At 46.9% G+C, this 19,330-nt stretch overlaps 1 protein-coding gene across 1 annotated transcript in view; it reads right to left on the bottom strand.

Annotated features, from left to right (window-relative positions):
* Positions 1-19,330, bottom strand: part of LOC137455319 (alpha-2-macroglobulin-like) — a 60,968-nt gene that overhangs the window by 28,815 nt on the left and 12,823 nt on the right. Inside the window, exons 3-13 of the mRNA XM_068166031.1 lie at positions 17,564-17,720; positions 17,090-17,142; positions 16,177-16,197; positions 11,880-12,048; positions 9,620-9,704; positions 8,466-8,589; positions 7,658-7,772; positions 6,906-7,015; positions 5,876-6,037; positions 5,213-5,440; positions 824-887 (exon numbers count right to left, since the gene is read on the bottom strand). Of these exons, the coding sequence (XP_068022132.1) occupies positions 824-887; positions 5,213-5,440; positions 5,876-6,037; positions 6,906-7,015; positions 7,658-7,772; positions 8,466-8,589; positions 9,620-9,704; positions 11,880-12,048; positions 16,177-16,197; positions 17,090-17,142; positions 17,564-17,720 (1,288 nt within the window). The remainder of the gene's footprint in view (positions 1-823; positions 888-5,212; positions 5,441-5,875; positions 6,038-6,905; positions 7,016-7,657; positions 7,773-8,465; positions 8,590-9,619; positions 9,705-11,879; positions 12,049-16,176; positions 16,198-17,089; positions 17,143-17,563; positions 17,721-19,330) is intronic.

The raw sequence follows: 19,330 nt of genomic DNA, 5'->3' as shown, positions 1-19,330 counted from the left end.
TTCCATTCCATTCCTATTCTATTCTATTCCATTCTAATTCTATTCCATTCTAATTCTATTCCTATTCTATTCCTATTCTATTCTATTCCATTCCATTCCATTCCATTCCATTCCTATCCTATCCTATCCTATCCTATCCTATCCTATCCTATCCTATCCTATCCTATCCTATCCTATCCTATCCTATCCTATCCTATCCTATCCCACTCTATTCTATCCCACTTCTATTCTATCCCTATTCTATTCTATTCTATTCTATTCTATTCTATTCTATTCTATTCTATTCTATTCTATTCTATTCTATTCTATTCTATTCTATTCTATGCTGCTAATGAGGATGCAAAACTTTGTATGAACATACAGCACCCAAGATCTTTTCCTTCTATACACTGCGTATTCCCACTGCAGTGCAGCTCCTTCTGGTAGACATCCAAAAGGTCTCCATGGTCTCATTGTTGAAATACTTTAAAGATTCATCACAGTCAGTCTGAGCTACTGAAATATGTAACCCATGGGCATTTATATAAATAAAGGCAAAGAATTGGTTAGAACATTGGTTAGAACATTGGTATGCTTTTACATGTGCCTGCAGGCTTAGAAAGGGGGAACAATACCAAAAATTCTCTCTTCAACAAAATAGCACCTGACAGAACTCACAGCAAACAGAACTAACCCCAGCCATTCCATTTAAAAAGGTCTCACATTTAAATACAAATATTGGATACTTGAGTTGAAATAATTTCTCTACACACACACATGCACACACAGAGACAACACCCCACCTCGGAATTGTCATCAGAGAAATAGGCACAGCTCTGCTCACCATCTCCAGGAGTCACTGTCAGATTGGAGGTGTTTGCTAATGCGATGTCTCCCTTGGCCATCACCTGTGTGACAGAGAAACCTTCCTGTAATTGTTGCTGCTGGGGTTGAAGGGAAGGAGAATGAATGTTCATTGAGGTAAGTATAGTGTGGGAGCATGAACAGCATGGCCAATGGTTAGCAAATCCCTTCATTTCAAAGGCAGAGATCTGATCTCTTATGAACACAAGATGAGAGCCTACAGCCAGACCAAAGCAAGTGCTGGGGTACTACTGCATGCTGCAAGTCAGTGACTGGAAGTGACACAGGTGAGAGGGTTTTATATAGCTTTGGCTTTGGAATGGAATGGGATGGGATGGGATGGGATAGAATAGAATAGAATAGAATAGAATAGAATAGAATAGAATAGAATAGAATAGAATAGAATAGAATAGAATAGAATAGAATAGAATAGAATAGAATAGAATTAACCAGCTTGGAAAAGACCTCAGAGATCATTGAGTCCAACCTATCACCCAACACCATCTAATCAACTAACCCATGACACCAAGTGCCTCATCCAGGCTCTTCCTAAACACTTCCAGTGATGGTGACTCCACCACTCCTCACCTCCAGCCTAAACTTCCCCTGGCACAGCTTGAGACTGTGTCCTCTTGTTCTGGTGCTAGTTGCCTGGGAGAAGAGACCAACCCCCACCTGGCTACAACCTCCCTTCAGGTAGTAGGTAGACAGCAAGAAGGTCTCTCCTGAGCCTCCTCTTCTCCAGGCTAAGCTACCCCAGCTCCCTCAGCCTCTCCTCACAGGGCTGTGCTCAAGGCCTCTCCCCAGCCTTGTTGCCCTTCTCTGGACACGTTCGAGTGTCTCAATGTCCTTCTTAAACTGAGGGGCCCAGAACTGGACACAGAACTGGGCAAGTGGCAATCTGGCATATATTGTGTCTTGGAGACGTCCACTTTTAGGATGGGAAATACTTTCCTTTTGGTCTGGTTTTCCTTTTCTACGTACTGCACGTATAGAGCATAGAAACATAGAATCATTATGGTTAGAAAAGACTTCTAAGATCATCAGTTCCAAATTTCAACCTCTGTACCCCCTAAACCATGTCCCAAAGTGCCAGGTCTACACATTTTTTAAACACCCCCAGGAATGGCAGCTCCAGCACCTCTCTGGGCAGCCTCTTACTATGCCTGACCACTGTATCAGTATTTGAATTTCTCCTAATATCTAATCTAAACCTTCCCTGGCACCACTTGAGGCCATTTCCTCTCATCTTATCTCTAGTTACTTCGGAGAAGAGACCAACTCCCCCCTCGCTATAGGTTCAGATGCACTTTGCCTCTGGGCAAACAGGAGTCTGTGGTGCATAGGCACATTTCTAACACTTTGGAAAAGACTGAGGATCAGGAGCTCTCCTCATTCCACTTCCAGTTTGTGACCGTTTGAGGCTGTCCCCTTAAGAAAGAGGGATATGGTGGACGGATGTTGGTAAACGAAAGAAGGATCTAAACTAATTTCATTGGTAGATTGGGGGGAAGCACCTTCTGAACTGGGAGTGCAGCAGAGTTTCCTGGGAATGCCTGCACTTTCCTGGTCAGTCTGTTTCCCCCTCCCTCGGCAGCAGCAGCTCTCTGTTCTGGGCTTTCGGCCAAGGCTTGACCTTGAAAACTGATAGACTGCAAGGCCTGCATTAACTGCTTTCCAATTAACACAAAACTGCTTCTAACTTTTTTCTCTTTCTCTCTCTTTCTAACCCGCTCTGGGGAAAGGGGGAGAGAGGGGGGAGCGGAGGTGGGGAACCCCCCTCAGCAGAGGGGGGAACTCTCATTTCTGTGCTACTTTGTTGTATATTTTTGTATATATTGTAAATATTGTAAATTCTGTAAATTCCCCTGCATATCCTACATTGCTTTGTAAATATACAGCTCCACTGCTTTGCTAATTCAGCTGTGAGTTTTTTTTTCCTTTCCCTTCAATTTTCTTTCCCTTTACTTTACAGGGGGGAGGGAGGAGGCTTTTTGCCCTTACCCTTCCAACCCTATGACACAGTTGAACAGTGAAACAGTCTGGAGAAAAAAATAATGTGGTGTAGTTTTGTAACTCACACAGAACTGAACTAAAAAGTACAGGCTGTAAGCAAGAAGAGCTTTCCAGGCTACTGTGATAAATGGGAATCTTGCACTGCAATTCATGTTCTTGAAAGCAACCACTGAGCCATCTCTATCACAGGCTTCTCTTTTCTCTTTTATAAACTCAGTCAAACTCTCCCCTGCTGTTCTGTGCAGCCCATCAGCACAGGAGTGTCTGGTCACTGATTTCACAGTGTCACAGTATAACTAAGTTTGGAAGAGACCTCGAGGATCATCGAGTCCAACCTGTCACCACAGACCCCATGACTAGACCATGGCACCAAGTGCCACATCCAGTCCCCTCTTGAACACCTCCAGGGATGGGGACTCCACCACCTCCCTGGGCAGCACATTCCAATGACAAATGACTCTCTTGGTGAAGAACCTTCTCCTCTGCTCCAACCTAAACCTCCCCTGGCACAGCTTGAGACTGTGTCCTCTTGTTCTGGTGCTGGTTGCCTGGGAGAAGAGACCAATCCCCTCCTGGCTCCAAGGCTTCTCTCATCTCCTGTGCTAGTGCCACTGGATAAGATAACCAGAAAAAATAAATTTAGGAAGGAAAAAGATCCATTTGAATAGTAGAAGTGACACTGAGGGGTGATTGTTCAGTCAGAGCTCAATTAGCTCTCTGCCCCCCAAGACGAGCCAGTTCATGGTTATAAATAAGTGTGTTCCATTGATTGTGGCATCCCAGTCATTGCTGATCACAGTATCACAGTATCACAGTATCACCAAGGCTGGAAGAGACCTTGAGGATCATCGAGTCCAACCTGTCACCACAGACCTCATGACTAGACCATGGCACCAAGTGCAACATCCAATCCCCTCTTCAACACCTCCAGGGATGGGGACTCCACCACCTCCCTGGGCAGCACATTCCAATGACCAATGACTCTCTCAGTGAAGAACTTTCTCCTCACCTCCACCCTAAACCTCCCCTGGCACAGCTTGAGACTGTGTCCTCTTGTTCTGGTGCTGGTTGCCTGGGAGAAGAGACCAACCCCTTCCTGGCTACAACCTTCCTTCAGGTAGTTGTAGAGGGCAGTGAGGTCACCCCTCAGCCTCCTCTTCTCCAGGCTAAACAATCTCAGCTCCCTCAGCCTCTCCTCATAGGGCTGTGCTCAAGGCCTCTCACCAGCCTGATATGTGATCTGAGCTCTAGTCTTTGGGGGCTTTTCTAGTACTGTAGTGAGAGGCATTAGTTTGGTTTCAGTGGTCAGATGACTACCAAAGGAAAAAGGTGAATTGAATCAGAGAATCATTTTGGTTGGAAAAAACTATTAAGATCAAGTCCAACCATTATCTAACTCTACCAAGGCTGATGCTAAACCATGTCCCTCAGCACCACATCTCTTCAGCTTTTAAACACCTCCAGGGATGGGGATTCAATCACCTCCCTGGGGAGCCTGCTCCAGGGTTTGAAAACCCTCTCAATGTGTAAGTTTCTTCCAATATCCAACTTAAAGCTCCCCTGGGGCAACCTGAGGCCATTTTCTCTCAACCTATCATTTGTTCTAGGCAGAAGTGATCAACACTCACCTCACTCCAACCTCTCTCAGGGAGTTGTAGACAGCAAGAAGGTTTCCCCTCAGCCTCCTTTTCTCCAAGCTAAACATCCCCAGGTCCCTCAGCCAGTCTTCATAAGACCTATTCTCCAGAATCAGCTGGTCTCCATATATGAATGAGAATTTGGAATAGTGGAAACTGTATTATGAAATTAGCTTTGGATGGCTGCATCCAAGTCAGTGCTCTCTCCATCAACATTTTGGGGACACAGTCTCAAGCTGCGCCAGGGGAGGTTTAGACTCAAGGTGAGGAGGAAGTTCTTCACTGAGAGAGTCATTGGTCATTGGAACGGGTTGCCCAGGGAGGTGGTTGAGTCATCGACCCTGGAGGCCTTCAAGGGGAGATTGGATGTGGCACTTGGTGCCATGGTCTAGTCATGGGGTCTGTGTTGATAGGTTGGACTCGAAGATCCTCGAGCTCCTTTCCAACCTAAGTTATACTGTGATACTGTGATACTGTCTCTCTTCTGCTCTTAATAAAACATGTGCACCCCACCCATGCTTTCACACAGAAGCCAACAGGAGAAACGTCCAGAAATGTGTTTCAATCCCACTGCCACATGCCAGAGTTTCTGTTCCTGTCAATACAGACTCAGGACTAAGCATAGCAGTACTGTGGTTGCTCATCAAGGAGTGCAGCTACATGCGCCACAATGCTCTCTGCGGCCACAGATCAAAGCAACCACAAACAATTCTTACCAAATAGTAAATCACAATCTTCCTCTGCTCTTCTATGGCCTCTGGAGTAAGGATATAGTGCACATGGATCTCTGTGGTGGAGCCACAACTTAATGTCTCGGGTTTGGGCTCAATTTTGAGGAAGCTCTTGCTGGAGGAATAGAACCGGCTGACTCTACGCAAGGCATGTTCGTATGAAGGCGTGATCCATTCACTGTCATAGCAGTTCAGCTCAGGGCTATGGTCAGCCTGACAAAGAAGAATCAAAAGGTCACAGCTGACCAAAATCAGATAACAATTCACATGAAAGTCCACAGAAAAAACTCTGGATATCTTCCAGATTTCCCAGTCTCAGAAGAGCCACAGAATCACACAGGTTGTAAAAGACCTCTAAGATCAGCAAGTCCAGTCGGCAACCCAACACTACCATGACCGCTAAACCATGTCCCAAAGTGCCAAACATACACACTTTTTAACACCTCCAGTGATGGTGACTCCACCACTTCCCTGAGCAGCTTGTTCCAATGCCTTGCATTCATAGGAGACCCAGAGAAGGGAGGTGGCCTGACAAGATACTGGCTTTATCTTCCTGTTGGCAGAAAGTCTGTTAACCCACGGATGGAGATTCCCCCTGATGATCAGAAAGGCTTACCCCAGCTCCTCTGCCCTTTCTCTGCCACTCACTTGGATTTCCAGGGAGGCTTCTGTGAAGGTGGTAGTGTCTATGGAAAACCAGGACTGTCCCTGCTCATCTGTGGTGTAATTCCCTTTGTATCTGTCTCCATCCACAGAAATTGTGATGGTTTCATTGGCAATTGGAGCGTTGGTGCCATCTACCAGTTTCACCTAGCAGAGCAAAGAAAACCCCAGTAGCTTCAGAATGTAGTCTAGAAATGGAAAACAGTTCTCAAGTCCTAAAGTCCCTTCTTTTTTCCCCCCTTCCTTGTCAGGAAGGTTGCTTCCTTACAGAAAAGAAAAAGCATGAATGTGGAGATGAGTGAGGTGAGTCCTGAGCTGGCTGAGTTAACTGAGTTTGCTGAGAAAACTCTCAGCAAAGCAATCTGAATGGCTCAGGAAAATTATCTGTCAGGGCCATGAGCTCCTCAGTAGTTCACTCTCTGGTGAATCTCATTTGTGACCTTCAATACATTATCATCTACCTCTTGGCTCAGAATCTCTAAGTTCAGTCTTATGCCTTGCCCAAGCCGTTGACTAAAGCTGCACTGAAGATAAGCCTGCTGTTTCCATCTGGCTAACTGAACTTTGTTGTTTGAGCTCAGCCCTGACTCATCACATCACATTATCTGGTGGCCACTGGATTGTTGGTAGAACCTCTTACTGTCATGATTCCTGCTCTTCTTGGTATGGTTGTGTACTGTGAGACTGTGCCCTTGTTGATGAGGTCACCATGCCTACGTGTGCTGTGGTCACCCTTTCACCTGGATAATGTTCCCTTGTGGAATAGCCCATGCTTGCTGATCCCTGCTGTTATCCTCATGTGTTAGAACAGCAAGCCTTCCATTCAGTACTGGGCTGACTGCCAGGAGGATCAGGGTCACGTATCTGTTACAGTGCCCCATTGGTTCATCTGCTTGTGCAAGGGCAGAGAAAGGTGGACCATGCCATCTGCACACAGTGCCATTCCATCTGATGGGATTGTGCACTTGTTGGTTTGCTATGTCATTCATTGTCCAGGGTCTCAGACATTCCCTACCCTCCCAAAGAGTGGGATCCCTGGTCTGTACTGAGAGTCCAGAAGGTCAAAGCTGATTTTGCTCATGATGGATGTGATTCCACAAGAGCCTGTTCCAATCATCTCTGTTCCTGAGAGAGAGAGAGCATAGTAAAGAGAGATTATTAATAAATAGCAGCACTTCTAGACACATTACTTCACCTTCCCCATCTTTGCAAGGCCACAGTATCACAGTATCACACAGTATCACAGTATAACTTAGGTTGGAAAGGACCTCGAGGATCATCGAGTCCAACCTATCAACACAGACCCCATGACTAGACCATGGCACCAAGTGCCACATCCAATCCCCTCTTGAACGCCTCCAGGGTCGATGACTCAACCACCTCCCTGGGCAACCCGTTCCAATGACGAATGACTCACTCGGTGAAGAATTTCTTCCTCACCTCGAGTCTAAACCTCCCCTGGCACAGCTTGAGACTGTGTCCTCTTGTTCTGGTGCTGCTTGCCTGGGAAAAGAGGCCAACCCCTTCCTGGCTACAACCACCTTTCAGGTAGTTGTAGAGGGCAATGAGGTCACCCCTGAGCCTCCTCTTCTCCAGGCTAAACAACCCCAGCTCCCTCAGCCTCTCCTCACAGGGCTGTGCTCAAGGCCTCTCCCCAGCCTTGTTGCCCTTCTCTGGACACCTTCAAGTGTTTCAATGTCCTTCTTAAACTGAGGGGCCCTCCTGTTACAGCCTGCCATCGCTTTGGCATCTCCATGTGATACATACCTGTGCCATCTTCTGTGATCTTGCCTTGCACCTCAATGCTCATCTCGTATCCCCTGCGCTGGAGCTGAAATATCTTGGTCTTTACTACAGCAGAAGCACAACCACGAGCATCTGCCTGAGCAGGAAATTGGAGGGGAAATGGGAATTCTGTGAATGAATTTGGTGCCTTGTGAGACAAGGCACAGACACCCCCAAACCCAACGTGCTTAAATTCTGCTTGCAAAATCCCAGCCTTATGTTTTAGGCTTGTCTCCAAGAACAGAACTTGTCTACATCTCTTTCCCAGAGTTTCATCCACACCTGTTCTGTGTTGCATTGGCACTCAGTTCTCCAAGGCAATGGAGTTCCTTGTCAATTGCTTCCTACCTTTGTTCTGTTTTTCTTTCCATTTCTCCTCTATTCACTCTTTTCCTTGTTGCCATTTCCCCTCTGTTTTGCCTACATACAGTATCACCACCTTGTTTTCTCCTCACCTTCTTTGTTCCTTGCTCCTTGACAATCCTTTGTGCAGTCACAAAATTCTGTCACAGGTTCTGTTCTGGGTTTGAGGCCTTGCAGCTGCTAACTGCATATTCATCACTAGTTTCAAGGGGGTCAGGATTTCAGCTGTGGGATTTTCTTCATCAACTCTGTTTCCAGTTTAATAACCCACTTCTTAAGAATGCTTTCCTCTGAGAACATCTGTTTTTCCCTGCATTCCCTGATGTCCTACTCTCCCCAGGATCCTACAGCTGCAGATTTGGCATCCCTCAGACAGCATTGCCCATGTGCCACAAAGAAGACCACTACATTGGAATCTTGGACTCACCTGCCTAGTGAATTCTTCACATACAGCTTCTGCTTCTTTTCCATAACAATTTGAAGCAGAATGGGAAAATTTCCTGCACACTTGGACATTCACCAAACCAGGAACAGGTTTCCCATAGGTGTACCTATAATGGCAAAGTAGTATTATAGTAGATGATGAGATAATAGAACATAGAATAGAATATAGAATTAACCAGGTTGGGAAAGACCTTTGAGATCATCAAGTCCAACCTGTCACCCAACACCACCTGATCAACTAAACCATGGCACCAAGTGCCTCATCCAGGCTCTTGCTAAAAGCCTCCAGTGATGGTGACTCCACCACCCCCCTGGACAGAATATTCCCACGGCCAATCTCTCTTGCTGGGAAGAATTTCTTCCTAACATCCAGCCTAAACTTCTCCTGGCACAGCTTGAGACTGTGTCCTCTTGTTCTGGTGCTGGGTGCCTGGGAGAAGAGACCAACCCCCACCTGGCTGCAACCTCCCTTCAGGTAGTTATAGACAGCAAGAAGGTCTCCCCTGAGCCTCCTCTTCTCCAGGCTAAGCAACCCCAGCTCCCTCAGCCTCTCCTCACAGGGTCCTAAAAACCATGAGGAATGTACTAAACTGGATGGAAGCTACACATTGATGGCCACACTGGGCAGCTCCCAGCATCTTAGCTCATGCTTAGGGCAATTTTGGTTGCTGCCCAGGGAGGTGGTGGAGTCAGCATCCCTGGTGGTGTTCAAGAAACCTGCGGCCATGGCCCCTGGGGCCATGGTTTGGGGGCCGTGGTGGTGATGTGTTGATGACTGGACAGGATGAGCCTGGAGGCCTTTTCCAACCTGAATGATTTGATGATGATGATGATGATGATGATGATGATGATGGGTTGGTGACTGGACTTAAAATGTAAAGACAGAGAGAGAAAGTGGATAGTAAACTGGGAGGAGATAGCTGCAGATGGGTTTGGCATCATCTTTTATGGAACATGGAGAAGACCCTCGACATTCAATGCTCAGGCCAAGTAGTAGGCTCAGGATTGATAGGGTGGAATAAGCCTGCACTGGATGTCAGGACAGAGTACAAAAAGCCTTCCCCAACTCTAGTTTCAGTCTGAGAAAAGAGAAGTGAAGGAGGAGCAAGGGAGATGTGCTCCAGCTCTGTGACTCACAGACCACAGACGGACACTGGAAGTTCCTTGTCCTTAATAGTGATCACCTTGGGCATCTTCACCAGGACTTCGTACTTAGGCAGCACTAAACGGAAGAAAGTCTGGTATGAGAATCACAGAATCACTGAACAGTAAGAGTTGTGAGGGACCTCTGAAGGTCATCTGGTCCAACCCTCCTGTTAGAGAAGGATCACCTGGAATAAACCACACAGGAACATGTCCACGTGGGGTTTGAATGTCTCCAGAGAAGGAGACTCCACAACCTCTCTGTGCAGCCTGTTCCAGTGCTCTGCCACCCTTACAGTGAAAAAGTTATTCCCTATGTTGCAGCAGAGTGTCCTGTGCTCCAGCTTTCACTTGTTGCTGCTTGTCCTGTCATTGGACATCACTGACAAGAGCCTGGCTCCATCCTCCTGACACTCACCATTCATATATTTATAAACATTACTGAGGCCATCCCTTAGTCACCTCTTCTCCAGGCTAAAAAACCCCAGCTCCCTCAGCCTTTCCTCAGAAGGGAGATGCTCCACTACCTTAATCATCTTTGTAGCTCTGCACTGGACTCTTTCAAGCAGTTCCCTGTCCTACTTGAACTGAAGGCCCTGGAACTGGGCAAAATATTCCAGATGTGGCCTCACCAGGGCGTAGAAGGTGAAGAGAACCTCTCTCGACCTACTAACCAGACCCATTCTAACACACCCCGGGGATGCCATTTGCCTTCTTGGCCACAAGGGCACTTTGTTGGCTCATGGTCCATGGGGTTGGTCTTTCCAAGATGCAAGACTCTACACTTGTCCTGGTTGTTTTCCATTACATTTCTCCCCACTCAACTCTCCAGCTTCTCCAGGTCCCACTGAATGGCAACATAGCCTTCAGCCACAGTTTTGTATCATCAGCAAACTTGCTGACAATGCACCCTGTTCCCTCAGCCACGTCATTGATGAACATACTGAATAGTACCAGTCCCAGTCCCTTAGGCACTCCACTAGATACACATCTTGAGGGGTGGTGACTCAACCATATGCCTGGGCAGCCTGTTCCAGTGCTTGACCACTCCTTCAGTAATGGCTCTTTTCCTAATATCCAATCCAAAGCTCCTCTGCTGCAACTTGAGGCCATTTCCTCTCTGTCTTGAGTGAACACAGTCTGCTCTCCCAAGCCCCTTTTCACCCACACAGACAGGAGGGAAAATCACACAAAATAGCCTGCTTTGGGTTGAGATAAAGAGTTTAATGAGATGCACAATTACCCTGGCCTTATTTCACAGAAAGGTACAGCACAGCACAAACAGCAGCTGAAGCCAGCAAGAAATTAGTTTCCCCAACCCAAACCAGCCCAGCAGAAAAAAACAGCACCCCAAACCCAGAAGCCAGAAGCCACAACCAAAAGAGGAAGCCTCTGATATGACAGTCTGTACTTCAACCCCCATGACACTTGGCTCCAGCACTTTCATTTTGAAGCTGACGTGACATCAGCATGGGATTGAATACACATCAGCAGACTCAACTCAACCCATGACACTCTTGTCCTATCACTTGTTACTCAGCAGAAGACACCAACCCCCACCTCACTTCAACCTCCTTTCAGGTAGTTGTAGAGAGAAAGTTCTTCCCTCAGACTCCTTTTCTCCAAGCTAAACAATCCTCATGAAACTTGTGCTCTACATCCCTCACTAGCTTCATTGCCCTTCTCTGGACATGCTCCAGCACCTCAATGTCTTTCTTGAGTGAAGGGATTCTATCATTCTGTGATTTGTGGAATGTTCTTCAAACTAAGGTTCCTACCAAGCATGTTTCCTAAGCTTTTGCAACAACATGGAAAGAAGAGGGAAAAAGAGAAAGGAGTACAAGTGAAGAAACAGAACTAAAGCAGATCATGAGTTGCAAAACAGACTCACCAAAGTATTATCTTCTCTTACTCCACATCTAGTGCTACTTACAGCAAGCTGCTGGATTGAAAAGTAACTCAAACAAGGTCAGCTGGAATTGGTGCCACAAGCCATGCACAGGTAGCTTGTCAGACTCCACACTCCCAAAACTGCTATGAGCAAATACCATCTCAGATAGATTGCAGAAATGTCATAAAGTGAGCAAACACCTCTGACACACAGCATCTTATGGGGCAGTCCTTCTGAACCCCATTGCCTGTACATTCAGGTCCACCCCTTTCTATGCAAGTCCCAGACAATGCCCAATTGAGAGGTCACAGTGAAAGGCCTTGCTTGCAGCCCCACTTGCAGCCCATACACTTCTCTCCTTACCATATTCCTCCACGCTGAAGGAGTGCTCCACATCAGATGAGAAACTCTTCTGCACAACTATTTTGTAGGAGCCTTGGATGGGGTCTGAGGTGAGGGGGAAGGAGAGCTGTGTAAGGCCAGTCTCTAGTTCCACCCCTTGCCACTGGTACACACGATTCCTCTGGGGATCCTGCAAGTGAGGATAACTCAAGGTCACAAGACAGTAGAGGAGGCTCCCAGGGTTGGGAGAGTGGAGTGCCCAGTGTACATAGATCATAAAAGGATAGAATTGTTCCAGTTGGAAAACACCTTTAAAATCATTGAGTCCAACCATTATCTAACTACCAAGCCTAGTACTAAACCATGTCCCTCAGCACCACTTCTCTGCCACCTTCAGGGATGGTGATTCAACCACCCTCCTGGAAAGGTTATCCTGTCTGAGAAGAGTCAGTGAGCATTTACCTCTCAGGTCTGCATGACTGACATGCAAGAAAGCTGTTTAACCATGGAACTCCTGTGTTGTCTCCCCCTCATCTCTACCTGCGTCCTTATGAAGGATGGAGCCAGGAAGCTGGGAAAGACAGACTGGCAAGGTAGCAAGATAAAGAGATGGACAGCAGAAGTAAGTGGAGTATGGGCAAAGAGGAGGGACATTTCAGTCTCCTTTACTTGCTATACACACTGCTGAAGGTCCTTTTTCCATGCCTGGAATAGAAACCAACTGTGTAGAGGTGCATAATCTTCTGAGGAATGAGACACTTAATCATGGAGCTGAGAAATGTATGTGTGGAAGAGTCCAAATCTGTGATGGAAAGGTGGAAACAGGAACATGTACCTTCCACACATGTCCATCCAGCTGAGAGTTCTCCCTTCCTGTCTCTCTTTGCTTCCAACACTGAAGCTTAAAATCTCATCACTACAGCACGTGAGTATTGCCCATTATGAACTTTCAACTACAAACTCCCCAAATTCCTCAGATTAACCCCAAATTTCTTGTAGAACTAGCCCAGTGGTGCTGCATAGATTGATGCAGATTCCTTCAGCAAGAGGGTTAAAGTTTACAGTCCTCCATTTTCTGCATGGTTTTTGCATTGCACCTTGGCTGCCACCAAAAGTCTGTTTACCCTAGATAGTTGTGTGACTCAAGGTATGTGACTGTGTGCATTTACTTCACTGAGATTTTATCTCAGGTCCCAGGGGAAAGGGGATGTGAATGACATCCTCTGGTTGGAGGTCTGTCTGAAAAAAACACCCTAGTGAATTTACTGCCACGTGGGTTTTCCACTCTGCAAGACTGCCTCACAGACATCTGTGTCAGTGCTGGACTGAGGAGGAGCATTGAGGAAGGGAGAGGTGATAGTGGGGATGGAGGACAAGGCCTACATAAGGTGGCTTAAACAGCGTGGATAAACACCATGCCTCACTGACTGGAGCTGAGGACACCAGATGGACTTCCCAGTGATTCTCATTGATGTCTGTCATGGCACTGGCACAAAAAGAAAGTAAGTTATGACTGTTTTCAACTTGTAAGGCAAAGTCATATGGGATGTCTGAAAGCAGTATTATGGGGGAGCTGAGGTTGTTCAGCCTGGAGAAGAGGAGGCTCAGGGGAGACCTTCTTGCTGTCTGCAACTCTGAAGGGAGGTTGCAGCCAGGTGGGAGCTGGTCTCTTCTCCTAGGGAAGCAGCACCAGAACAAGAGGACACAGGCTCAAGCTGTGCCAGGGGAAGTTTAGTCTGGAGGTGAGGAGGAAGTTCTTCACTGAGAGAGTTGTTAGCCATTGGAATGTGCTGCCCAGGGAGGTGGTGAATTCACCATCCCTGGAGGTGTTCAAGAGAGGATTGGATGTGGCACTTGGTGCCATGGTCTAGTCATGAGGTCTGTGGTGACAGGTTGGACTTGATGATCTTTGAGGTCTCTTCCAACCTTGGAGATTCTGTGATTCTTCTTGCTCCTTTCATGAAATTCTTGTATTCAGTCAAGTAAGAACTTATTGGAAGGGAAGGTCTACAGCCCTGTGGGAGAGCTTCAGCAGAAGGTAGTTTGAGATGCTCTCCACCTACTCTAGCACTCCACACCCCACACTCTTTTCTTTGTCCAAATATTTACAGCTTGTCAGCGGCACAGCAGCTTCTAAGGCTCTATCTTGGAGGTTTGCTGATGGGAAGAGAGAATGGTAGAACTCTGATAGGAAGGTAGAAAAGAGGAGCCTTGCCTGTTTCTGGCCTACCAGCTCTGGACTGAGATGGTGCAGAATGGAGACAGCAACACGAAGCATCAAGAAGCTACGACAGGACTGCCTACATAGGACTGATAATCACACCAACCAACTCAAGATTTGTGGACATGAATGTCAGCACTCTTTGTGCAGCTGTCACGGCTTCAAGGCCCACCGCTGGCCTTTCCTGTCAGTGTTCCCTTAAAAGGTGTCCTGGATAATAATGGTAAATCCAGGTGTCTCAGGTTAAAATCATTGATAGAAACATCCTGCCTGTTAGCTTCTGTCTGTCAGTGAAGTTCAGCCAATTAAGCAGAACAGACAAACAAACAAAACCCTCACAAGACTAAAAGGGCATGTTTGGGAAGGTAGGGGATGTCTGCTCATATCATTTTGTTTCTTTAGTGTTGATGGTTTGTTTGATATTGTTCTGTGGTTTCAGGGGCAATTGACAGACAAGGAAATCTTACAGAATCACAGAACTTCAGGGGTGACCTCATTGCCCTCTACAACTACCTGAAAGGTGGTTGTAGCCAGGAAGGGGTTGGTCTCTTCTCCCAGGCAAGCAGCACCAGAACAAGAGGACACAGTCTCAAGCTGTGCCAGGGGAAGTTTAGGCTGGAGGTGAGGAGAAAGTTCTTCACTGAGCGAGTCATTCATCATTGGAATGTGCTGCCCAGAGAGGTGGTGGAGTCACCATCCCTGGAGGTGTTCAAAAGGGGATTGGATGTGGCACTTGAGGTCTGTGGTGACAGGTTGGACTTGATGATCTTTGAGGTCTTTTCCAACCTTAGTGATACTGTGATACTGTGATACTGTAACTTCAGGGGCTGGAAGGGACCTTGAAAGATCATCTAGTCCACCCCCCCTGCCAGGGCAGGATCACCCACACCAGATCACACAGGGACACACCCAGGCAAGATTTGAGTATCTCAGGAGAGGGAGACTCCACAACCTCCCTGGGCAGCCTGTACATCTTCATACAGATGCAGAAGCACAGAACAGTTTTGGCCATGAAGTCCAACCATTATCTAACTCTACCAGGGCTGGTGCTAAACTATGTCCCTCAGCACCACATCTCTGCCTCTTAAACACCTACAGAGACAAGGATTTAACCAACTGCCTAGGGAGCCTATTCCAGGGTTTGAGAGCCCTTTCAGTGAAGAAGTTTCTTCAAATAGCTAATCTAAACCTCCCCTGGTCCAACTTGAAGCCATTTCCTTAATCTAAACCTCCTCTGGTCCAACTTGAAGCCATTTCCTTAATCTAAACCTCCTCTGGTCCAACTTGAAGCCATTTCCTTAATCTAAACCTCCTCTGGTCCAACTTGAAGCCATTTCCTTAATCTAAGCCTCCTCTGGTCCAACTTGAAGCCATTTCCTTAATCTAAACCTCCTCTGGTCCAACTTCAAGCCATTTCCTTAATCTAAACCTCCTCTGGTCCAACTTGAAGCCATTTCCTTAATCTAAGCCTCCTCTGGTCCAACTTGAAGCCATTTCCTTAATCTAAACCTCCTCTGGTCCAACTTCAAGCCATTTCCTTAATCTAAACCTCCTCTGGTCTAACTTGAAGCCATTTCCTTAATCTAAACCTCCTCTGTTCCAACTTGAAGCCATTTCCTTAATCTAAACCTCCTCTGGTCTAACTTGAAGCCATTTCCTCTCATCCTATCCCTTCTTTCTAGGGAGAAGAGACCAACACCCACTTCACCACAACCACCTTTCAGAGAGTTGGAGAGACCAAGGTATGTCTTCAGCCTCCTCTTCTCCACACTAACCAACCCCAGTTCCCTCAGATGCTCCCCAAGACCTGTGCTCCAGGCTTCACCAGCTTCACTGCCTTTCACTGGACATGCTTAGTTCTGCCTGGGGAGAGGAGTAAGCTATTCTGCTGTGACCTCTCAGTATAATTCTTCTCACAGCATGGCTCACACTGATGAACCATTCTATTCCTGCAGCCCATTCCCCAATCAAAGACCCACACAAAGGAAAGAGGTCAAACCCATTTGTGGTTTTTTTGCATGAAAACACCACAGCTGTAGCTTTCCACCTCTGTGCCTGCAGGCTGTGCTGAAATGACACGTGGGGTTGTCCACTCACCTGAACATAGACAAATGGAAACTGTGGGGAGAGAATAAAGGGAAATCAGTGTTAGAAAAATGAGTCACATATGGATAGAGGCAAGTTCCAAATCTGGCCTTCATGGCAGGGGGACAACATTCTAAGAAGTCCTTTTGGGTTCTTCTCTTTCTACACTTGCTGTTTCCTTAGTTCTGGGTGGTTAAGGGATCTCTCCTATATTTTACTGTCCCACCTTTTTGTCTCACTGCAGTATGAAAGTGTGACCAAGTAGGATTTTTCCAAGAACTTGTCTGCATGAAGAGCTGTTGCCAAATAAGCTAAAAGGTGGACTTACACCCTTGACCTGCTCCCTCAAACCAGATCCTTGTCATGCTGCTCTCTCTGACTCTAAACATGTGGTTGCACCCTACTGCCAGCACCAACTGCACATCTGGCTCTTTCAGTAGTGAGATTCCTGCCTACATGCTTGTTCCTTTGCACATCTGGCTTTCAACACCTATATACCCTTGAAGAAAAGGGGATTGCTTCTCAGTAGAGTCAGCTGGGGTATGTCCCAGGATGGGATATTTAAAGGGTCATGGGTGGTGTGAGTAACAAAGGATCATACACTTTAAAGGCTGGCTTCAGTGGTTCTGGATGATGAATAGACTAGAAGAGAATAAACCAGGTTGGAAGATATCATCACATCCAACCTATCATCCAACACCACCTAATCAACTAAGCCATGCAACCAAGCACCCCATCCAGTCTCCTCCTAAACACCTCCAATGATGGTGACTCCACCACCTCCCCAGGCAGCCCATTCCAATGGCCAATCACTCTCTCTGTGTAGAATTTCCACCTAACACCCAGTCTGAACCTCCCCTGGCACAGCCTGAGACTGTGTCCTCTTGTTCTGGTCACAAGGGGCAACAAGGAATTATGTCTCTACCTTCTCGTTCAGCGGGTAGAAGTCTTTGTCCAGGGAGATGATCCGAAACAGAACTGAAGGGTGTAATGGAAAAGAAGGGAATCCCACTGTTAATTTTGCACCAATTACTAGGAGACATCAGTGTTTTGATTATTTATGACTTATATTCATTCTTTGGATCACAGTCCCTGAACTGAAATCTCTAAGTTAGGCAAAGAATTACTTCAGGCTCTTTCTCTTGCAGATAAATTTAGAAAGATTCATGCCTCTGGTTGAGTAGAATCAGTCTGAGCCTGTGCTTACATCTGCTGAGCCTGGAGAATGAAGAACAGGAATGATGAAGGTACCACAGGACCTACATCTCAGCTGACAGAGACAAGATTTACTGAGTGCTTTGACTCCCCCTGTGAAGAAGTTTGCAAACTTTAACCAAAAGGAGTTGAAGTCCATAATATTTTCTGCTGTCAGAGTCAAGACCAAGCTAATCCCCTGTACCTGTCTGTCCAGGCTTGTAGATGGGTTTGTCTGTCTGGATGAAGACCAAGCTCTCGTAGTGCTGGACCAGCACGGACTTGCGGCTCCTGAACTGCAGCGTCGCCCCCTGCACCACCACAGTGACAAATGCCACCGATGTGGTGTTCGATTTTGGAAGCTAGAGAAAAGGAACAAGAGAACTGCTTTACTGATTCACCCCACTGGGGGAAGCCTTTGAAGGATGGAGTAGCAGATAGGTCTAGAAGTTGCCTAAAGAGATACCAAAGACTCAGTGCTGGAAGGAAGAGAGAAACATGGCAGACGGTTTGATAGGAACTTGGAGGGCTTGTCTCCTCTGCCTTAAGACAAGCTTTTCCTTTCAGAGTTGGTACAATGACAGAATAGAATGGAATGGAATGGAATGGAATGGAATGGAATGGAATGGAATAGAATAGAATAGAATAGAATAGAATAGAATAGAATAGAATAGAATAGAATAGAATAGAATAGACCAGACCAGGTTAGAAGAGACCTTCAAGATCATCACGTCCAACCCATCAACCAATCCAACACCACCCAACCAACTAACCCATGGCACCAAGCACCCTGTCAAGTCTCCTCCTGAACACCTCCAATGATGGTGACTCCACCACCTCCCTGGGCAGCACATTCCAATGGGCAATCACTCTCTCTGGGTAGAACTTCTTCCTAACATCCAGCCTAAACTGCCCCTGGCGCAGCTTGAGACTGTGTCCTCTTGTTCTGGTGCTGGTTGCTGGGGAGAAGAGACCAACATCTGCCTGTCTACAACCTCCCTTCAGGTAGTAGTAGAGGGCAATGAGGTCACCCCTGAGCCTCCTCTTCTCCAGGCTAAGCAACCCCAGCTCCCTCAGCCTCTCCTCACAGGGCTGTGCTCCAAACCCCTCCCCAGCTTTGTTGCCCTTCTCTGGACACCTTCCAGCAACTCAACCTCCTTCCTAAACTGAGGGGCCCAGAACTGGACACAGTATCCAAGGTGTGGCCTACCCAGTGCAGTGTACAGGGGCAGAATGACCTCCCTGCTCCTGCTGGCCACACTGTTCCTGATGCAGGCCAGGATGCCACTGGCCCTCTTGGCTGCCTGGCCACATTGCTGGCTCATGTTCAGCCTACCATCAACCAGCAACCCCAGGTCCCTCTCTGCCTGGCTTCTCTCAGCCACTCTGACCCCAGCCTGTAGCACTGCATGGGGTTGTTGTGGCCAATGTGCAGCACCTGGCACTTATATGTGTTCAATCTCCTGCCCTTGGACTCTGCCCATCTGTCCAGCCTCTCGAGGTCCCATCTCCATATCCTTGAGGTTGCTCTCTGCTGCTTCTTCCCCTCCTTCTAATACTGGAAAACTTTTCCCTTCTTTCTCTCCCTTTCCTTAGGGAAATACTGAATCTGATCTTGTTCCATCCCATTATTTATGGAAAAGGAGATCACCCCAGATTCATTAGAGCCTGGGACCAGTTGCTTACATTATTCACCAAGCAGCCTTCTGCAGAAAATAGTCATCAATAAGCTCCAGAAGGAGACAAATGACCTCATGAACCTCACTTCCTTTAACCATTCCACAGTTCCAGCTCTACTTTACTCATTTTCACTCTGAGGCTTATACAAATCACAGAGACATAGCTCTGTCAGTCAGAGCTGTAGGGTGAATTCCAGAAGAGTGCTCTAAGCCCTGTATGTGCAGAAAGTTCACCTAGGAAGCAGATTTTGGTAACAGTGGAAAATTATTGACTAGACTAGACTAGACTAGTA

This window comes from Melanerpes formicivorus, unplaced genomic scaffold (genome assembly GCF_026170545.1).
Source record: "Melanerpes formicivorus ecotype bairdi unplaced genomic scaffold, bMelFor1.0.p_v2 SCAF_96, whole genome shotgun sequence".
Taxonomy (NCBI): domain Eukaryota; kingdom Metazoa; phylum Chordata; class Aves; order Piciformes; family Picidae; genus Melanerpes; species Melanerpes formicivorus.
The sequence above is the reverse complement of the archived record's forward strand: the minus strand, read 5'-3'. Positions and strand labels throughout refer to the sequence as shown.